This window comes from Hermetia illucens, chromosome 2 (genome assembly GCF_905115235.1).
Source record: "Hermetia illucens chromosome 2, iHerIll2.2.curated.20191125, whole genome shotgun sequence".
Lineage (NCBI taxonomy): Eukaryota > Metazoa > Arthropoda > Insecta > Diptera > Stratiomyidae > Hermetia > Hermetia illucens.
The window spans coordinates 168405339-168427336 of record NC_051850.1 but is presented as its reverse complement, the minus strand read 5'-3'; the positions used below and the strand labels follow the sequence as shown (position 1 = coordinate 168427336).

Genomic DNA, 21998 nt, shown 5'->3' with positions numbered 1-21998 from the left:
ACCCTTTCCAAGAGCCTTATTTTATCAGATAAAAACTCCTGATGTATCACAATCATCACAGCTTTTTATTCATCATGAATAATTGTTTTCCTGAAATATGTACATAATAAGTGCATGTTTTCCATATAAAACCCATTCTCCCCCAATTTACATATTGAAATTAAACGTTTATAAAAGCGACTTCTGGGGTGCATAAGGATTCAATATCTTCCGTAACTTTTACACGCCTCAATGCACACTTTGCGAGATACATGGGAGAATAAGTGATGAATATAAAACACGATACACGACCCCATTATGATTGCAATAACACTTGACCCCTTGGGCAAAATCATATTAAAAGTGGATAATATTTCACATTCCGTGATTTATGTCGAAAACGTTGGCCAGGTGACTTGGTCGCATGAGGTCGAATTGCTTCCATTTTTACGGGGTTGTATTAAGTAGAATTCTCATTTGATATCACTGTCCTAATGCGGCTTAGGTTCCGCTGGTGGTTCGGCCTCGCCTTGTAGCTGGTTGGGTGCAACGGCAAGGTAGCAAAAAACACCACCCTCTGGACATCGTTTTACACACATATAGGCACGTCCATCCGTCGTTTTGTGGCACATCACCGGCTGAATTGGTCCTGTGGAAGAATAAGATATGAATTGTCTAGGATGCCAGTGGTGTTGTCAATTTAATTTTTAAATTTAAAGTGATTCAGAGCGAAGGCACATTAATACATACATTGTCTATTGAAATTAGTCATCAATATTTTATCAAAATCTCAACATTTAAACTCAATTCGAATCAGATTGATTCATACGGTCCTGTAGGTGTTAATATCCAGCTGCCTAAGGGTCGTCAGCGACTTTTAGTGCGTCGCTTACGATATGGGGTGTGACGTCCTCGAGGTGCCCGGGTAAATCGTTCGGACCCCCTAGCTGTCAGTATACCTGGGTCCTAGGAAGTTGCCTCGAGAAACCTTCTCGGTGAAGAGCGAACCGCGAATGACCGGGTCGGGACACACTGGGACTCTCCGGAGCCGTCAACAACTCTCTGTCGACGTCGAGGGGGTGATGTGAGCGTAACTCTACCAAGGTGGTAGTTGTGACGTGTATCAGGAGCCAGCCCCTTCGGGATCCTGGTCACGTAGTGTGCATCAAACCGGTGTTAGTAGACCGCGCTTCGAGCGAGCGGTGATGCGTCCGTGAATTCCGGGATCAGTTAAGCGTAGGTCAGGCCTCAGGGAACTGGGGTAGGGGCTATGCTCCCGAGGGTGTAAGCGTTTCTGACTATTGCGGCTCGCTCCTTTGTACGCTGGTTAGTTTTCCATGGAGAATATACATAAATTTATAAAAAAAAAGGAAGGAGGACAAGCTGAGCGCGTTTGGGCACAGCACAAAAATGCGTCGTTCACCGCAGCGATCAGCAAAAGAGGCAGCGAGGGCTGACATTTCCGACGTGACACCGGGGCACCCAAATAAAGAGGAAGCCTTATCAAGTGGCGCGACTGACCATGCGGAAATGTAGTGCCCCTGTTATGAAAGAAAGCTCAGTCAGAATCGCTAGTCCCGAACCGATGGATTCGGACATAAACCGAGTCCAAGTGCAGTCGACTTTTCTAGCTAGAGCCGAAGAGGAAAGGCTCTTCAGGAAATGCGCAGCCGTGGTGAAGCGTGTGCGGTGGGCAACGTTCCTCCAGAGGAACGTCAGAAAAGGCGTCAAAAACGGGCTGATGGAACTGGAGGAACTATTTGACCGCGTCTCCTTTTATAGGCGAACGTGGAGAGCAGCGGAAAGCGATTGGAGATCAAAGACAGCCGATAACCCACTGCAAAGCGAACTGGGGAAAAAGCGGAAAGAGGACGAGGTGCCTTTATCGCAGTAGTTTCCAGGCCCCAAAAAAAGAAGACGAGGAAGGAAATAAGGAAACAACTGACTACCCCGCCAGAGACACGTCCGCCCAAAGACAAGGAAGCTGCCAACCAAAAGCCAGGAGCAGAAAAGACGAGGAAACGCAGAAGGACTAGATTGTCGGCTCTGCTCATTAAGCCGACGGAAAGCAAGACATTTGCGGAAGCCCTTAGTCAAATCCACTACAGGATGAAACCCGTAGACAAAGGAGCAGAGGTGTCTTCCATACGGAAAACGAGAAGTGGCGGAGTTCTCGTCGAACTGGACCCAAAGACGACTAGCAAGAGTACGCTCAGTGAAGAAGTCAAGTAGCTATTGGGGGAGAAGGCTCCCAGGATTCCCAGCATCCTCAATAAAAAATTTACTTCGGTATGGTTTGGGTCTGGTCTTATGGCGGATTTCACTTGAATCAAATTCAATTACGTGTTTGCGATTATGGAATGGAATGGAGCGATTACCATCCGTCGTTGCTTTCGATCACGCTGCTCCCAGGGCAAAGGTGAGGCAGCGTCTGATGAGTTACCTCTGTCCTGGTTGAAACCTTTAGTCAGATTTTTCGTTCTTTTTTGAAATCTTGGGTGTTTAACCTAAAAAATAGGAGTCCGTGGACTACAAAAGAGGAAGTAAGTTGTTTCCAACCTGGTCGTAAATGCTCGTAGTTTTAAACACCGGATCCACGCAAACGTTTCGATGGCCAGGTTGTGAAGAAAGCATTCCTGACATCACTTTTGCGTTGGAATCTTTGGCATCGTCGGTTGACGGGCGAGTCCTAGAAGACCAGTACATCGCGTTCGAAGTAGTTAAGACTACTTGCCGCCGAGCACCAACACGACACCCTCCCTACCTGTGAAATGTCGCGCGGGTGAAGATCGGGAAGTTCGTCGAAGCTCTTGGAGTAGGGAGGGCTGTGATGGAGGGCGTTCCGGGGGGTGGTAGTGTCACAGCTGACACCGTCATAAATTCCGTAATGAACCTGATAACGACGCCGTGTGAAGCCTTCATGCCCCGGAAGGGCTCCAGCCGTGACAAGCCTTCTATGTACTGGTGGGCGGCAGAAATTGCCGACCTACGGAGGGAGTGTCATAATCTCCGCCGTTTGGCACAACGTTTGCCCGCCAACGAGGAGGCATGCGTCATAAAGGCACTGTATAGGTTAGCAAAAAGGAGACTCCACAGCGTTATAAATAAAAGCAAAGCTCGCGGCTGGCAGACGGAGAACCGGACGTAAACCCTTGAGGGAGCTCCTATCAAATCATGATGGGGCGATTCCTCTCCGTAGATCGCGTGCCCTACCCTCTTGTTAAAAATCATTCCGGGGTTATTTCCCCAGCAAGAGAAGGGCACTGACAGCTTCCAGCCACCCCTGAAAGTGACGACAATACCGCCAGTCCGTAGTGGGGAGCTGCTGGAGATCTGCGGTAGAATAGGAGATAACAAAGCTCTGGGTCATAACGCCGTTCTGAATATGGTCTTAAACTTGGCGTGAAATCCAGACCAAATATGTTCCCTGTGTTGTTCAAAGCGTGCATGCCCGAGAGGATGTTTTCTGCGGCACGGAAGTTACTGAAGTTAGTACCACTGCCTAAGGCTGGTAAAATTCCAAGTGAGCCAACCTCCTACAGACCTATATGTCCTTTGGACACTGTGCGGAAAATGCCAGAGCGAGTAATCTACAATAGATTACTCCCGGTTGTTGAAAGCCAGGGAGGCCTCTCAGATCGACAGTATCGGTTCTGTAAAACCTGATCGACTATTGATGACATCAAAATGGTTACTGGCTTGGTCGGAGATGCTATGTACGGAAAGGGTAGTACCAGCAAATATTGCGTGGTGGTAACTCTGGACGTGAGAAATGCATTCAATTCGACCAACTTTAACCTTGCCGAACGTGGGTAGGCCACCGTATACTTACAGGTTGTTTATAGCTAGGGTGGTAATTTCTATCCTGCTCTATGGCTCCAGTTTTGAGAAAGCCCCTGCTTGACGCTAACAAACTGAGTGCAGTCTATAGGAGAACAGCCATAAGAGTGTGCTCTGCATTCAGGAGTATCTTAGAAGATGCAACATTCGTCATGTCGGGAATGATGCCCATTGACATCTTGACAGATGAAATGACGAATATATATAATGTGAAGTCTATCTCTCCTCTATCGCAGACGAAGAACGCCGAAAGGGAAAGATCTGTAAATACTTGGCAATACCATTGGGGACGCTAGGGAAAGGGTCGGTGGATTCACGAGCTGATCCCTGCCATCAATGAATGGCATGGTAAGATTAATTATAATCTTACCCAGTTTCTCACGGGGCATAGAGGATATCCCCAGTACCTGCAAAGGTTTAATCTGGCTACCTCATCCGATTGTCCAAACTGCAATGCAGTCCCAGAGAACCCAGAGCACGTACTCTTCCACTATCCAAAATTTGTGCAAGAAAGGAAGAAACTAGAGGAATAACTGGGAGAGATGCTAGTACCACAAAATCTGGTGCGATGAATACTTGCATGTCAGGGAGGCGGGGATTCGATCAACTCTATGGTCGCATCTATCCAGAGCAAACTGCGAAAGGCAGAGGAGACGTCAAAAATGTGGTTACGATGCGTAGAGACGACAGGTGACCAAGCTAAAGTGAGCTAACTCTACCCCGTGATGGTTGCTCCATGTGGCATGGAGAGTGTCGGGGGTGGTTTTAGTTAGTAAAAATCTCACACGCTGGCATATCCAGGCCAATACCTTTTGAAGATTTCCATTTCGTCAAAAAGAAGAAAAAGTCCTCCGGACCGGAGGTGGTGGACAGCTTGAACACCGTGGCATCTAATGTTACAAGCAGTTTACGAGTAGACAAGAAGGTGTTTAAACCGAGCATATCGCTTCCCAGAACACCCATAGCAAATGCGCGGGATGTACCCAAGGAAGTCGTTAAAACCTAACCTAAACAGTGACACCAACCGCATCCGAACGTAAAAGGTTTGGGGAGGCCCCTCAGTATCTAGAGCCGGATCCGTTTAGGAGAAGCCCAACGAAATATGAGATCTCCCCAATATCCAAGACGGAAAAGGAACTGGGCCACTAGAATCCCGTTGACGTCAGAAAATATGCGGAAAGAAGAATGGAGGCTTTGAAACAGAAGTCTGACCTGGAAGAGTCGTCCTTCATTTTGCTTGGAATGAAAATTGGTGAGTTGTCGGAATTCATCAAAGATAAACACAACGTGCACCAATCAATCAAGTATATGGTGAGAGCCATTAGGGTTCTATATAACAAATCGCGGGAGAATGAGAAAGATTTGAAGGAGGGCTCTAAAATTATTCCTTCGACGGTGACGCAGGTGATACCCAACCATATACTCGCAGATGAGCAAAGGATTCGGAAAAAGGAAGATGAACACCCGGGAAATCAACACAAAAAGGCGCATTACCCGCTTTGAGGAATGGACCGACAATCTCGGTAGGCGTAAAAATAGGGCCTAAAATATCAAGGCAGTTGGGGTCTCAAAAGGTACATGACGGTTAGACTAAGGTTGAAGCCAGAAAAGAAGAAGGAGAGAAAGTGAATCCGTCCCGAGGCAATCATTATTTGAAGCAAGGGTAGTATGTCCTATGCAGATACACTGAGAGTCAAAGCTGACGCTGATCTAAACGACTTGGAGTGGGGGAGGGGACCCGGAGGAACCAAAAGGGAGATCACATCCTGGAACTGAAAAGTCCGAAGAGAGCAAAGCCGAAGGCTTCCGTAGCCAAGTCAAAAATTTGCTTGGAGAAGTGCTACCATGCGTGCTCAGAAGCATGAGAGCGCTATATAGTGCAAGGACCTAGAAGGGGTAACTTTTGCACTACTTAAGCGGAGCAGTGCAAGCTGCACGCCTTGCAGGAGGCATTCATTATAAGCCTTAAAAAGGCATATGGAGGTACACAAACGGCGTCCATCCGGCTGCCAGCAGAAGCAGCGCCCAAGCTGCTGGTTGTCCGCAGAGTCGGTATTGGCTTAGAGAGAAAATCTTATTGAAGAGATGCTTTTCTCGTACGGACATCTAGTGAGAGTTTGCACAAGTTGATCGGTCTAGCCGATGCAGACGTAGTAGTAAACGTTACATTACTTGGGATTGTAACAAGGATCCCAAATGCATGTTGTGTGATGGAAAAGAGGGCCTGGACAGCGGACATATTGCCGGAAGCGGCAAGTCTCGCGAGTTCAAAAAGGCGCTAAGTACACTGAGAAAATGAGGTTGGTCCAAATCAACCTCAATCACTGTAGGGTTGCCAAAGGTTTGCTCTCGCAGACCACCCATGAATCAGAGGTTCAAGTGGCTACAATAAGTGAACCCTATAGAAACCCTAACAATGTAAACAATGTAATGGGTAGCCGATCCAACTCCGTAGTTATATGCCACGATCACTTACTGAAAATCGATCACCGTTTATTCCCTTAGGAGAGCACAAGGGGTTACAGTCTACAGACATCTTTGGACGTGGTTGTAATACCCCGAGAAACGAAGAAAGAAGTACTGGAGATTTGCGTAGGTTGGGAAGCAACAAAGTGCCCGGCATCGACTGCATATCAAATAAAGCCCTTAAGCTGTCGTTAAGTCGAGGTCAGTCATATTCGTAGAGTTGTTTGAAGCATGCTTGGCGGATGGGATCTTTCCTGAGACATGGAAAAAACAAAGTTTAGTGTTGTTGCTTAAACTTGGTAAGCTTCCTGGTAAACCATCTTTCGACAGGCCTAGATATATGTCTATTAGACACTATGGTGAGAATGTTGGAGCAAATAATCTACAATAGATTCCTTCCATCTGTAGAAAGTGTGGGAGGCTTATTAGACCAAAAATTCGGCTTCAACGGTCGACGCATCAAACTGGTTACTGATTTGGCTGAAAATGCAATGCATGGAAGGGGTGGCACCAGCAAGTATTGTGCTGTGATTACCCTTGACGTGCAAAATGCGTTCAACTCTGCCAGCTGGAACCTTATGAAGAGGTCATTGGCGGCGATTGATGTACCCAGTTACTTAACTGCGGTAGTAGACAGCTACTTAACCGATAGAAGTCGATTATCAGATTTTTTTAATGAACTACAGGACTTTGGTATATTGGGTCCATTACCAGTCTTCATGTATTCTTCGGAGACCTGGGTTTTTACCAAGAAAAAATGCATACCTTTGGCCCCGTTTGAGAGAAGAATCTTGTGAGCAATTTCTGGCCATTTACGGGAGGATGGACGATTTCATAGCCTACATAACGATGAAATTTATGGGCGATACCACGGCGTCTGGTTGTAGATGAAATCCGACTGAATAGGTTGCGTTGAACGAGTCACTTAATCCGTGTGGGTGAGGGTGTTCCGGCCCGTTTTTGTGGGCAATATCTACGGTGGAAAAAGGAGAGAAAATGGAGCGATGGCGTCGGCCAGGACACCATACAACTTTAAAAAAGAGATCGAATTGGTGAATCTCGGGGCAAAACCGGGATGTCTGGAGTTCATTACTAAGGCAGACTTAGACCGGATACCGGTTGCTGCGCCGTTGACGCTCGACGACAAGTGCTCAGGCTTTCCCTGAAATCCAAATATATTTTGCGTATCTTCATTTGTTAAATTTAATGTCAGAAATAAGAGCGAAAGAACACTTTGCCTTCAGGGTCTGTAGACATGAAAGTAACCCCTTTTTCTGAAGTGTGGGCTTATCCAGGACAAGTCTATGAATGAACTTGTTTGTTTCATATAAGAATCATCAATGACATCGCACGTTCCTATCAGTATAAGCAAGCCTGACATCCCAATAAATGTAAATTGAATCTTTCCGCTTCCCAGCCGCGTTGAAAAAGGAAGATAAAAGTTAAAATAAACTTGAACAATATTAGATTTCCTGGTAACCCCCAAGCCGTAATTAGACTCAGCTCCCATTAAAAGCCATTCATCTGATAATTCAACTTTCAGAGTACGTTGTTGACGTGAAACTGTTTATCTATTTACATAGATACATATATACGAGTAGGAGCACCAAACCATTATCCCTTTGATGACTTTTACCTCCATCATCCATTAGAAATCCATTCCATTGTAGGAGTGTACATGTGAGACCTTCTTGCCTCAAGCAAGACAGTATTTTGCAGGAGAAAAGCCAGGAAGAAATTAGAGATTTGGAAGCTGAATGAATCCACCCATTAGGAATTAGTGTCATGACTTTATAATTTCATGGATGCCATTTCTGACTTTGTTACCCCAATGCTGTGTTGTTGAAGGAAATGCTGGCTTTAATGCAGGGGTGAAACTGCATTTATTGAAAACTCGATTGCAAACCATTTTGAATTCGTGGGAACCTTGTTTTGGGACTTCATATGAGTGATGTTGTGAGGACAGTAAAGTTTATCTCAAATACCAAGTTATCAGGTGTATCTAAGCGAATTTAGATTATTGAAGGGTATTGAGTTCATGACAGTTTTACTGCTGCATGTAGGGAACTCCTTGTCTTTCCCGCTGTCTCATGAATATGATCAGAAGGCTCATACCTCTGGAGACTTCCAAAATATGTAAATTAAAGCCACATCAAACTATTATGACTTCCGCGACGAAAGCTTTCCACGGTTCACAAATATTGAATTATGTATCTATTCCACTGAAAATTTGAAATTCCAGATATTATGTGCAGCTGCAACAGCATCATAAATTCATCTACAAACAGTGGTTGTAGCTCATATTCCTGAATTTCGGAATATCGAATATCAGGACATAATGTAAGGGTTTGTGCCTGGGGGCAAAGAACATTTCCCAATTGTGCAATAGTTTGATTAGCATTGCAAGGAGCGAAATTTGGAACACGCGTTTGCTTTTCCATCCTTTCACAAAGTACACGTACATATATGATGAGAAGCAGGATTCCTTGGTTGTTGAACAACTCGACGTAATAGGTACAGAGAAATATTACAACCTTAAATAATGTATAACGTGTTATGACTCAGAATATGTACGAAACGACGTAGTTCTTCGCACTTCATTGTAATAGGGAGCTCCGAAATGAGACATGAAAAATTTATTCAATGCTATACTTGAATATCAAACCAAATTCAAGAAAGAAAAAGGCAATGAAAAGCAATTGAGATCTCAGCCTTCATCAAAATCGTTTCTAAGACCTTCTTGGAAAAAGAAGACAAAAATCTACTTAATTTCCAAGGACCAACAAACATGCAGAATGGATTTTCTAAAGAATAAGCCTGTTTCGGTGGTGTCCTTCATTTGACCCAAATCTTTCTAGTCCAAGAATTTTTTTGAGGTTTTCAAAAAGTTAATAGTTGTAGGTCGTCAGATCTGGAAAGTATTTTAACCACTGATTTGGTTTTTAGTCTTAGGATGACGGAGTCCTGAGTCTGCTATCCAATTAATGACGCATCGGACAAAATGGAATGGTAATTTGCAACTTATAGCGGGAACGTCTACCAATGCTCAACTAGAGGTATGTGGAAGACAAGCCAACAGAATACACTTTCGATTCCGGTAACGGAATTTGGAAAGGCAAAAATGAGTACCTTCTAGTGCAACAATAGCAGAATATAAGGAGATGTTAAATAGCTTTCCATTTGACTCTAGAGATCACAACTAAAAAAATAATTGATTTCAACGCGGGGGCTCTAAGTAAACTGGTTGACCAATACCTAGGGCCAAATCCTTATCGGTACAGATATGGAGCTAAATGTCTGTAGAGCCAGAGTGGTCAACTTTAGATGGTTAAGTTGTGTCGACCAGACATTTCTCAACACTTCTTTATTCAAAAGGGTGGTCTCGCAGATGAATGGGGACTAGGCGGACCACATTCCTAGTGAAGGAAACGCCAATCGAAGGCAAGAATCAAAATTCACAGGCTGAACTTTACGAAGTTACCTCAAACTCTGGGAATACTCCTGGGTACACTGGGGGATCTGCCAGAAGCAAGCGTGAATTCGGTTTCGAATTAATGCTAACTGTGTCCATAAAGCGCCCCCTTATATCTTGGAAATCGGTATCAGGCAGATTACTGACTGTCAGCCTCCGACACAGATTGAGATGCCCCTTTCTCAATCTGCATAGCAACATAAGAATGCAAAAACAAAACATTCATTCCCCAAAAATAGACCCGGATTTCATCCAGGGTAGATGCAACTCGTCAGACGCTACCTCACCTCTACCCTAGAAGCAGCATGATCGAACTGCTTACTAGGTATTCTTTGTCCCCTTACCTACAATTTATAATGTACCGCGTATCGTCCAGCAGGCACTTCAGTCATACTGCCCCCAGGACAGACGTGAGGCAGCGTCTGATGAGATGCCTTTGCTTTGCACGAAACCGTCGTCTATTTTTATATAAATTTTGGTTCCAGTCCAGAACAGAGGGGTCCGTCCAGATATAGAGGAAGGAGTTTCTTTTCAATTGGTCCGGTTCGCCATCAAGTGGATGGCGAACTCAGAGTTCTCTCACTTCCTTAAACTAAAACTTATTCATTACCCATAAACAACACTCATTACGCACAAATCAGTAGAATACTTGTGCATATGATTGTAATAAGTACACAGATATAGTACTACCTACAAATATCCTGGCTTTGGAATGATGATGTTGAAATGAAGGTCCGTGAAAAGAAACGCCTCTACCACAAATTTCTCGACGATAAAACGCCTGCTAATTGGCAAATTTATAAGAATGCCAACCGGGAAGCAAAGAAAGCGGTCGCTGTCACCCGAGCAAACCATTTCAAAAATCTTTACGATAAACTGGACACTCGGGATGGCGAGAGAGATCTGTATCGACTTGCTAAAAGCCGTGATGAACGCACACAGGATATCGAACACTTCTGTTGTGTTAATGACAAGAACGGTACTTTGCTTACCAACCGTCGAGCCGCAACGGATAGATGGCGAGAATACTTCGAGCAGATTTCAACTGAAGAATTTGCTCATCCCCCACTTCCACAATCACTGCCGACATTTGGAGCAGTTCCACCAGTCAGCGCAACTCAAGTCGAGGAGGCAATTAAACAAATGAAATCGGGGAAAGCAACAGGACCTGACGACATCGCATCCGAGCTCTGGAAAGCGAAGAGCTGGGACCCAACACTGTGGCTCAGTGAATTCTTTAACCGGGTTATTCAGGAAGGAAGAACACCATCTGACTGGCAAGAAAGTACCACTGTTCCAATATGGAAAAAGAAAGGTAGTCCAGCAGAATGTTCAAATTACCGTCCGATCCGGTTACTTTCCCATACCATGAAGATTTTTGAACGCATTCTTGACAACCGTATTCGCGAAATCGTTGAAATAACCGTGGATCAAGCCGGATTTGTCAAGAACTGCGGAACTACTGACGCAATACACGCTGCGCGGTTACTCATGGAGAAACACCGTGAGAAGCATCGCCCTCTTTACATTGCCTTTCTGGATCTAGAGAAAGCGTTTGACCGTGTACCACACGAACTCATCTGGTATGCTTTACGACAACACTTCGTGCCAGAAGAACTCGTGCGCTGGGTTCAATTGCTCTACCACGATCCGAAAAGTAAAGTTCGAAGTATGGCGGGTGTATCAAAACCGCTTCGTGTCTCTGTTGGAGTTCATCAAGGAAGTGCCCTCTCACCACTCCTCTTTGTCCTTTAAGTAATCCAATTACTTTTTATTTTAATAATCCGTTAAGTAATTAACACCACTTCTCATTTCAACAATCCTTATAAATATTTAAGATATTTTTAAATTAACAATTCATATGTTGTTTTCATTAATGTACACTTAACATTCTTTTTAATTCAACGAACTCAAAAAGACTTTTCTGTTCAATTCCCAACTTGATATCTATAATTTGTGACAGGTCTCCTAAAACAAAATTACTCATCGCACACTTTTCTGAGATCTTCCACTCCATTGGCGTGCTACGCAAAGTGGATAGATCCGCACCATCTATTCGCTCGCACTCGCAACATTCGAAATAAATTTCGAATGCTGCGAATCCTGCCGCGCCACATCACTCCGCCCCCAGATGAAACCTAGGGGTTTCAGCGACTGATCCCCGAACTTCGTTCGCCGTTAATCCACAAAGCGGACACGACGTTGCTTCGGGGCGCACGCGGGTTTCAGCCTGGACAAAGAGACCGCCCTCTTGTGACCACCGATCTCGAGCTGGAAGAAATGTTCTCCCCGCTCGAGAACGCGGTACGGGCCCTCATATGGAGGCTGCAGCGGCTTCCGGACGGCATCCGTCCTGATCAGCACGTGCGTGCAAGTGTCCAGCTCCTTGGGCGAACAGGCAGGTATGGACGAGTGTCGAGTGGGTGGTGGCGCTTTGATGCGTCGGAGATTGTCTCTCAGCAGACGCACCAACCCCGACTCCGTGAGACCCGATCTCTTGTCGAAGACCGGATCGCTTGGGAGTCTCGGGTTCTCCCCGTAAACCAGCTCCGCGGGGCTGGCAGCAAACTCCTCTCGGCGGGTTGTTCGAAGGCCGAGTAGGACGAGAGGCAAGACTTGCGTCCAGGACGGGTCGTCGCGTGCCATAATGGCGGCTTTCAGCGTCCGGTGCCAACGTTCCAACATCCCATTGGATTGTGGGTGGTATGCCGTAGTCCGCTGGCGTTTAAAACCAAGGAGTTTGCCTAACTCGGAGAAAAGGGTGGACTCAAATTGCATTCCCTGGTCAGTGATGACCACTGCAGGGACGCCAAAGCGAGGTATCCACTCTCGACAGAGGGCTTCAGCACATGATTGCGCCGTGATGTCTTTCAGAGGTATTGCCTCAGGCCACCGCGTGAACCTGTCGATGATTGTGAGGCAATACTTATAACCGTGCGAGTCTCGCAAAGGCCCTATTATGTCGAGGTGTATGGTGTGGAAACGCTTGGTAGTGCGGGGGAATGAGCCCACTTCTTTCCTAACATGCCTGGAGACCTTACATTTTTGGCATGCGATGCACTCTCTGGCCCAGGAATTAATATCCTTGTTCATGGAGGGCCAGAAGTATTTTCCGGTGACTAACCGGTTTGTTGTCCTGATGCCGGGGTGCGCCAAGTCGTGAACTGCGTGGAACACTTCCTTGCGAAATGTGGCCGGAATGTATGGCCGAGGTCCCTTTTCCGAGTCTTCGCAGCAGAGCGAGAGGCTTGAGCCGAAGATGGGCAACTCCCGAAATTTGTATTTGGGGTTGGACTTGAGGCTCTGAAGTGCTGCGTCATCCACTTGCGCCTTGGCAATAGCCGAGAAATCGAGTGAGGCGGGGATGTTAACTTCGGAGACACGAGACAAAGCGTCAGCAACAATGTTGTCCTTCCCGGACACGTGCTGGATGTCCGACGTAAACTGGCTTATGAAGCTCAGGTGTCGAAGCTGACGAGGGGACGCTTTGTCGGGCTTCTGTTTCAAAGCGAACGTGAGAGGCTTATGGTCCGTGAACACTGTGAACGGCCTGCCTTCTAGGGAGAAACGGAAGTATTTGATGGACAGGTATGCGGCGAGCAGTTCGCGATCGTAGGTGCTGTAGTTCCGTTGAGCGGGATTCAACTGCTTCGAGAAGAAGCTCAACGGCTGCCAAACTTGGTCCACCTTTTGGTGAAGGGCAGCACCTACTGCGTTGTCAGAGGCATCAACAAAAACGGCTAGGGGTGCATCTTGCAGAGGGAATGCCAAGAGCGTAGCGTCAGCCAGTTGTTGACGAGATTTGTCAAACGCGCAGATAGCCTCTTCAGACCACACGATCTCTCGTGTGTCCTTAGTTTTGGGGCCAGACAAGTACGCGTTCAAAATGGACTGGAGATGGGCGGCCTTGGGCAGGAAACGACGGTAGAAGTTTAGCATGCCCAAGAACCTCCTCAACTCCCTCACTGTCTTTGGACGCGGGAAGCTTGTGATTGCTTGCACCTTGTCTGGGTCGGGCTGTATTCCTTCAGGGGAAATGAAATGGCCGAGGAATCTCACCTGTTGTTGAAGGAATTTGCATTTCTCAACGTTTAGGACTAAACCGGCCTCAAGGAGACGTTGAAAAATGCACTCGAGATGGGCTAAGTGCTCAGACTCAGTGGTAGAAGCGACCAAAACATCATCCAAATATACGAAACAGAATTCGAGGTTTCGCAGGACTGAGTGAATGAACCTTTGAAAGGTTTGCGCCGCATTGCACAATCCGAAAGTCATTCGGGTGAACTCGAAGAGTCCAAAGGGTGTGCATATTGCCGTCTTTGGAATGTCTTCAGGAGCTACTGGAATTTGGTGATAAGCCTTGGTTAAGTCCAAGGTCGAAAAGATGCGGCAATTCGCGAGGTGATGCGCAAAGTCATGGATGAGTGGAATTGGATATCGGTCAGGAACAGTCTGTGCATTTAGTCTTCTGTAATCCCCACATGGGCGCCATTCGCTGTTTGGCTTAGGGACCATATGCAGTGGGGAAGACCAACAGCTGTTTGAGGGCCTGCAGATACCCTGTTGAACGAGTTGTTCAAACTCTTTCCGTGCAATTGCCAGTTTCTGAGATGGTAGAGGACGCACCTTCGAGAAGATCGGGGAACCAGTAGTGATAATGTGGTGCTGCACATTGTGCTTCACTGGTTTGGAGAGACTACAGTTGGTAGTAATCTGGCTGAACTTTTGGAGAAGTGCCCGAACACGAGAGTCGGTAATGTCTTCTAAAAGAACGGAAAGATTATTGCCTGGGTGAGATACCATATGTCCCGACGAATTAAGGTTGGTCGTGGAATCTATAAGAGACTTGTTTTGCAAGTCCACCAGCAATCCATAGTGACACAGGAAGTCTGCGCCTAGTATGGGGAAGCTGACATCCGCCAGGATGAAACGCCACGAAAACGTCCTACGCAAGCCAAGACTCACGTCCACTTGCCTATACCCGTACGTGTTTATGCGGGAGGAATTTGCTGCCGCAAGTTTGAGCGGTTGAGGGAAAAGTTGATGATGCTGGGGTACGGGAAGGACCGAGACCTCCGCACCCGTGTCGACGAGGTAGTCGCGCCTGCTGAGAGGGTCGAAAATAGTTAGGCGACGTGGCGCTGCGTTCTGGGTGGCCGCCGCCAAGACCCCCCTCGGACCTAGTTTTTTGCGGTAGAAGAGAATCTACACGGTAGCGTACATCTTGTCGCTTTATCCCCGAATCTGCGGTGGTACCAGCAAATCCCTGGGTCCGTGGACTGTCTTGACGACCTGCTACCTGATCGCCCTTTTCGGATGGCAGACCGCGAGCGTGCTCGCGATCTGGCGCCCGAACGCTGAGCGTCCAACGTCGCCCTCATCTCGGCCATACTGGCTGTTAATGCAGCAATCTCGCGCCTCAATTCACCCACCTCATCCGACGGTGGTTGAACGGCCGCCAAGGTTGGGCGTACGTACACCTCCTGAACCTGGTCGGCCGTCGCTGCCAGTTCCTCCAAGGAACCGGAGACGCAAGCGAGGATCGCCTGGGTGCCCTCCGGGAGCCGACGCAGCCAGAGCGACTTGATCAGGTCTTCGCCGATCTTACTCCCACCCAATTGCCTCATTTCACGAAGCAATTGGCTGGGAGTTCGATCACCTAAGGTTAAACCTGCCAGCAAGTGGTCTAATTTTGCCGACTCGCTTGCCGACAGGCGCCTGATCAACTCGCTCTTGAGCTGCACATACGATGTCGACTTCACCACGTCGGACACCAGAAGTATGGACTCTTCGTCCAGGCCGACCACCGCGTAGTTGAAGCGGGTCGCGTCCGATGTGATGCCGGACATTTGGAACTGTGCTTCCAGATGCACGAACCACAGTTCGGGGTTCCGCCGCCAAAACGGAGGAACGCGTACGGCGAGGGCGGTCACTTGCGGGTTCGATGGGCCCGCCGCGTCCCTATTGTCAAAAGACATCTTGTTTCACGAAAAGTACGAGATTGAAATGCAAACGCGGTGAGTTTATTCTGAAACGCGGTGAACTTTACACCGACACGGCAGACCGCACCCACAAATGCACGCACGAAACGAGAAAAAACGAAGCGGACGCTATCCAGCGCAGACCAAAAACACCACCAATGAGAATGGAGGACTCGCGATGTTAAACACTTGCACGCCGTCTCTTGCAGCGATTTCAATTTTTTTTATTATTATTTATACAAAAAGTTGGGACAAACTCATTACGCTTAAAGAAGAGTGAAAAATACATGCGTGCCACGCGAGCATTTTAAAGTAAAACTAAAGAGAATTTCCTCAGGTCGTTAAGTTGCAGCGGTTACATTTGGTATGTATTTCGTCGTGGGGTCTTCTTATTCCGATAGCCGAGTAATCTGATGGTGATGTCCCGACGTGTGTCGCGCAGTACACTGTGTAGAGAAGGTTTGTTGATGGGGATGATGATGTGCTTGAGTTTTTCAATTATATGACACCTCGTGCACAGCCTTGAGGAATTGAGACTTCTGCATTTGGAGCATATCGATCTTCTCGATTTGTTCTTGGACGTAATCCAGTTTCCGTTTGAAGTAGTCTTTGGAGTCTTGTAGAATTTGTAGGCCACGAAGGAGATGGCTAGCAGGCCAATGGTAAGGACGATTCCTCCGATGAACGAGGGTCCATCGAAGTGGCGGCAATTCGGAGGAGGCTTGACCGTGGTTGTTGTGCTGGGACTAGGAGGCGTCGTTGGGGTTCTTGGAATTGGCGTTGTTGAAGTTGAGGTAGTTGAACTGGTGGTTGTGCGTTAGGAAGTTCCGGGGTCACCAATTAAGTAATCCAATTACTTTTTATTTTAATAATCCGTTAAGTAATTAACACCACTTCTCATTTCAACAATCCTTATAAATATTTAAGATATTTTTAAATTAACAATTCATATGTTGTTTTCATTAATGTACACTTAACATTCTTTTTAATTCAACGAACTCAAAAAGACTTTTCTGTTCAATTCCCAACTTGATATCTATAATTTGTGACAGGTCTCCTAAAACAAAATTACTCATCGCACACTTTTCTGAGATCTTCCACTCCATTGGCGTGCTACGCAAAGTGGATAGATCCGCACCATCTATTCGCTCGCACTCGCAACATTCGAAATAAATTTCGAATGCTGCGAATCCTGCCGCGCCACATCCTTGTTATGGACACCGTCACACGGGATATCCAACGTCCAGCGCCCTACACACTGCTTTATGCAGATGATGTTTTCCTAGCATCTGATAGCAAAAATGATCTCGAGCAACTTGTTCAAAAATGGAATGATCGCCTCATGCAACACGGTCTCAGATTGAATTTAAACAAAACTGAATTTTTGACGACCGATCCCCATGAAACAGGCACAATCACTGTCAGCGGCAGTGATCTGCCCAGAACTGAGCGATTTAAATACCTCGGGTCAACGCTATCAGCCAATGGAGAGCTGCGTTATGAAATTGCTTCTCGCATTAACGCAACCTGGATGAAGTGGTGTTCCACAACTGGTGTCCTTTGTGATCGACGTATCAACGAACGTCTCAAATCTAAAATTGACCGCAATGTCGTCCGTCCAGTCGCTCTCTATGGTTCGGAGTGTTGGCCAACCATAAAAGACAATGAACGGCGTCTTGCGGTAATGGAGACGAAGATGCTACGTTGGACTAGTGGCGTCACATGTTTAGATCACATCCGAAATGAGGATATCCGCGATCGTTATGGGGTTGCACCGATCGTGGAAAAGTTGCGAGAGAGGCGTCTTCGATGGTATGGTCACGCAATTCGTACAAACGAGAATTCACTTGCCAAGATTGGTCTGAACATCGAAGTCGACAGTAAACGACCAAAAGGCAGACCTAAGCAACGGTGGCTTGATACGCTGGATGGGGATTTGAAAGCCTCGAGATTGCACCCAGATCAGGCATTCGATAGAGCCAAATGGCGAAGCCGATCACGATGAGCCGACCCCGCTTGTGAACGGGACAAAAGCTGAAGAAAAAGAAGAAGAATCAGCAACAAGAATGTGAACTCTCCAACATGTCGAGATTCCCTTATTGCATAACCATCCATACAAGTCAGTTCACGGATAATGGTCAAGCGCATAAACTTGCCAACAGCAGGCGGTTGATAGGCGCGAATGACAGTGTATATAGTATTGTGATGAATTAGGGAAATTAACTGCTCTGCTATCAAATCCTACTTTCATCTCCATGTGGTAACCGTCGGACAATGCATTTGCAGCCAACGAGAAAGGGCACGCGGCGGGTTGCTTGCCTCGTAATCATCATCATCATCAACAACGGCGCAACAACAGGTATCCGGTTTAGGGATGCCTTAAAAAGGAACTCCAGACAACCCGTTTTTGCGCCGAGTTCCACAAAATCTATATTCCCAAAAGTTGTCTGGCGCCCTGACCTACGCCATCGCTCCATCTCAGGCGGGGTCCAGCTCGTTTTCTTTTTCTATCATAGATATTGCCCTTATAGATTTTCTGGGCTGGCTCATCCTCATCCACATTGATTTGCTGTCTCGCACCTTGATCACAAGTTGATGAACCACTTGGTGTAATTGGTCGCCTCCATATTTAACTAATTCGGCTATAATTCCGTCCGCTCCTGGCGACTTATGATTTTTATCTGTTAACTGCGGTTATTGTGGCATCCATTTCTCCTTTATAGGTGTTAAGGAGGGCTTGCTGTAAATGATTTTAGTATTCACTCTCACCAGATAATCAGAGAGGATTCTGGGTGGCGTTATCATTCGAACTCGGAGCAATATCCCAATGAGATAGTGATCCGGGTCTATATTGGACTCCTTATATGTTTTGTTATTCATCAAAGCGGAGAGGTCGCAGCGTTCGATCACCAAGTTGTCAATTTGGTTGAAAGTGGTCTCGTCTGGAGAGGCCCACGTATGTTTGTGGACCGCTTTCCACGAAAACCAGGTACTTCCAACAACCATTTCGTGAGATGATGTTAACTGAATATTCCGCAGTCTTTTATCATTGGTATTCCTATGTGAACTATGGGAGGTGACGTATTGCCTGAATTCGGGCTCCGTCCCTACTTAACTGTTGAAATCTCCAAGTATGATTTTGATATCATACTTCACGTTGTAAAATCCATCTTGTCCGAGGCACCTTCTGTGGCTTCGTAACTTTCGGTTTTCGGTGTAGGGTTGTCAGCCCTATTCAACCCCCAATCTGGAGGACCAGTTGGCACAATTGGTCCCGTTTTTAGGCGCAGAAAATTTGCCTTCACCCTTCTCTGTCTGCAGCTTTTTATTAAGAAAGGGCTCCCAGCGGTTACCAGGTGGAGGTGGTTGGTAGTAGAGCTGTTGATGTTGGTTCAACAGGCGTTTCCCAGGTTTTACGCTCCATCGTATCGAGTATCGGGTACCAATCTACGTTTCGCCCTGGGACCTATATTATCCTTTGATGTGCCTGTATGGACATGCTTATTCGCAGGCAGGAGAGGTGAGAATAAAAACGCTCACACGTGGAAAAATTGATGATAGGAAGGATACCCAGAAATAAAACCAAACATGGAGGAGAAGAATAGAGGAAAAGTTACCGTACAGGGCTTCGGAAACACAGTACCGGCGGATTTTGGGAGTGGACAAGCGCGCTGCCAGCCGTCGATATCCAACGATCGCAGTGCTTCAGTAGTGGGAACCCCGGCTACTGTGGCATCAAATGTTGCAAATGCGATAGATTTAGTAGAAGTGGTCTCATTGACGGACCCGTTCAGAAGAAGGTCGTTTCTTCTAGATCACCCGCGAATGAAAATGCTACTTCCGAGGGAGAGAGTATAACGGGGTACGCGAAGGATGAAGCAATAACGTCGGATAAATTCTTCAGTCAAATCGGAACGTCCTTGGGACAGAAAGTCGAAATCAGGGTAAGCAGACCAGATATCTCTATAGTCTGCAAGGATATAGATGAGGTCATCTCGGAGTCTCGAAGCCATATGAAAATCATAGTGGTGGCATTTGGGTCAAGGATAAAACGTGCTAAGTAGCACTATGGACTTGCGGAGGACAAACCTGGCAGGAAATAATGGATCTCCCGGAGGAAAGCTTCATCAGAGCGAAGGGGGCAGGCCAACAAAGCCTTGAAGTGTGTTAGAGCACTTCTTTCAAGACCGTAACGGTACACTAGGAGGCAATATATCCACCGCATATATTGAGAGTGATTCTAGCGAAGAAACTGAGAACTGTATTAACTGTTCCTTACTGGATATATGTATGGTGGTTATAAAAGTTATTTATTCCACTTAGAATTTTATAAACCTCTCGACCGTCTTGGCACCATGAATCTAAATACTTTTTTAAACGATTCAAAGAGAAAAGAAGGAGGTTGAGTGGTGCGTCGAGTCTACATATTGAACCCTACGATTTAATCAAGGAGAACCGAGATCAGAGTCAGAGTGGATTGCGATAAACGATAACAAACGATATAAAGCAAACCCTCGGAACTGGATGATTTTAATTGGTAATAGCCCAGCGAAGAAAATAAGGGACTTCCATGTGATATTGACCAATTGTTGGAGCATGGTACTTCGGAGTTTCAAGCGTTACTGAGGAGAGTGCGCAGCGTCTCATTTAAAAGATAAGTAAGGAATGTTATTTAAAGTTATACGATGAATATTAGTAATTCGCAAGAAATGGTAAGGATAAACCGAATAATACCATACAGTTTCTAAGAAGGCGGTGGATCGATGTGTGGTTCCTTGGGGAACTTCATAACCTGCTTTATACGAAAGTGCAGTTGAATCGAAACAGACAATGGATAGACAGTGATTAGGACCTCCCACTAGCATATGAGGAATCTCTGGGGATAAGCACTTGTCAGCATTAAGCTCGCCCGGGACTATTACACAAATTTGACGGTGATATCTGACCTTCACCTTAAGGCACGAGATTTGGAGCACGATATTCCGCTCCGCCTTCTTAGTGCTCTAGTCACTACTAAGCCACTTGGATACCTCGTTAGTTATGCATTGTTCATCAACTAAGCCCTTCGCCTCAAAAGTGATAGTCACAGGCAGTAACGGCTAGGAATTCTCAGTGAGCATACGACTTGAAAAGTTAGATAACTGAAGATATGATACAGGCTCAAAATCCGGTTCAAGTTCAAGATTGAGGGAATCCTGCGTCTGCATTTACTTGATGACTTTTCAAGCTTTTGCAAATTAGATCGCTTTTAGGACTACGAATGTTATCGTATACTCGCATTCCTTACCTGTTTTCGGAAGATCTGGACATTTCTCTGACATCATATTCGTCAACGCCTCTGGTAGCGGTGCTAGTACTTCGGGGGGTTCTTTCTTGAACGGAGCGCAGAAGTATAAAGTTTCACCACTTAACATAATTCTTAGATATTGTGCGTACTCGTTCCTTATTTGTGCTGCTCGCAGTTTGGTATCATCCTGTTCTCTAAGACGTCGTACCCAGTGCATTACTTTAACTCTGTCTGAAAGTATTGAATGTGAACAATTTTTCCAATAATAATATAAATCTTAATTTAATTTAATTTTCTGTATTATTTTCCTAATCTTCAAATCAGGCATGGTTTTTCTTCGATCTGACGGGACCCTTTCAGTTCGTTATTCATTAACTTAAGGAAGACGCCATTAATAACCCAATTGAAATATTTTTACTTCGTCTATCAGTGTATTACCTGGTAGCATTCCTATATTATCTACGAAGTACATAGGAACTTGGAAACTAGGATGTGAAATTAGTATCTATTTATGGCCACATTTAGGCTGATGTAACCCGCGGAATACTTACACATGGCTTGTTTTGAATTTAACCTCTAATAATAATAATGAAATTCGACAACTCACCATAAGGACTATCAATTTTTATGGCCAGGTACATAATTTCTCTGACAGCTTCAATGAACTCTCGGTTTAAACGATCCAAGGGGGAGACGTCTTGAACAGATGCCATGGTTGCCGAATTTTCGATAGTTGCTTACTTTCATGAAATATGACTCCAATATACGCACTCAATCAAACTGGAAGATAAGATAAGACAAAAATGTACACGCGATGATAAACAACAAATTTGGCCTGGGATTTTGGGGCGAGAAGGTACACGATATCACACCAATAATTTCGATATTAGTTTTTCGGGAAATTTCAATTCGCTGTCAATGAGTTGTCTTACTACTGATTCTAAAGTATGAGTAGGCGTGAGTCAGTTCAGTG

At 45.9% G+C, this 21998-nt stretch overlaps 1 protein-coding gene across 1 annotated transcript; it reads right to left on the bottom strand.

The window, feature by feature from the left end:
- Nucleotides 1-44: 44 nt before the first annotated feature.
- Nucleotides 45-21958, bottom strand: LOC119648828. Its single transcript, XM_038050689.1, has 3 exons — nucleotides 21633-21958; nucleotides 21026-21256; nucleotides 45-628 (listed from the first exon to the last, which is right to left on the bottom strand). Exons 1-3 carry the CDS (start codon nucleotides 21736-21738, stop codon nucleotides 471-473), a joined length of 495 nt encoding a protein of 164 aa, XP_037906617.1. The 5' UTR covers nucleotides 21739-21958; the 3' UTR covers nucleotides 45-470.
- Between the last annotated feature and the right edge of the window lie 40 nt (nucleotides 21959-21998).

Bases quoted from the DNA above. Each gene is read 5' to 3' on its own strand.
- LOC119648828 (XM_038050689.1), bottom strand. From the start codon at position 21,738: ATGGCATCTGTTCAAGACGTCTCCCCCTTGGATCGTTTAAACCGAGAG. The intron at 21,257-21,632 runs GTGAGTTGTCGA...CAATACTTTCAG, and splicing joins AAAAATTGATAGTCCTTATG to ACAGAGTTAAAGTAATGCAC. The intron at 629-21,025 runs GTAAGGAATGCG...ATTCTTCCACAG, and splicing joins TCCAGATCTTCCGAAAACAG to GACCAATTCAGCCGGTGATG.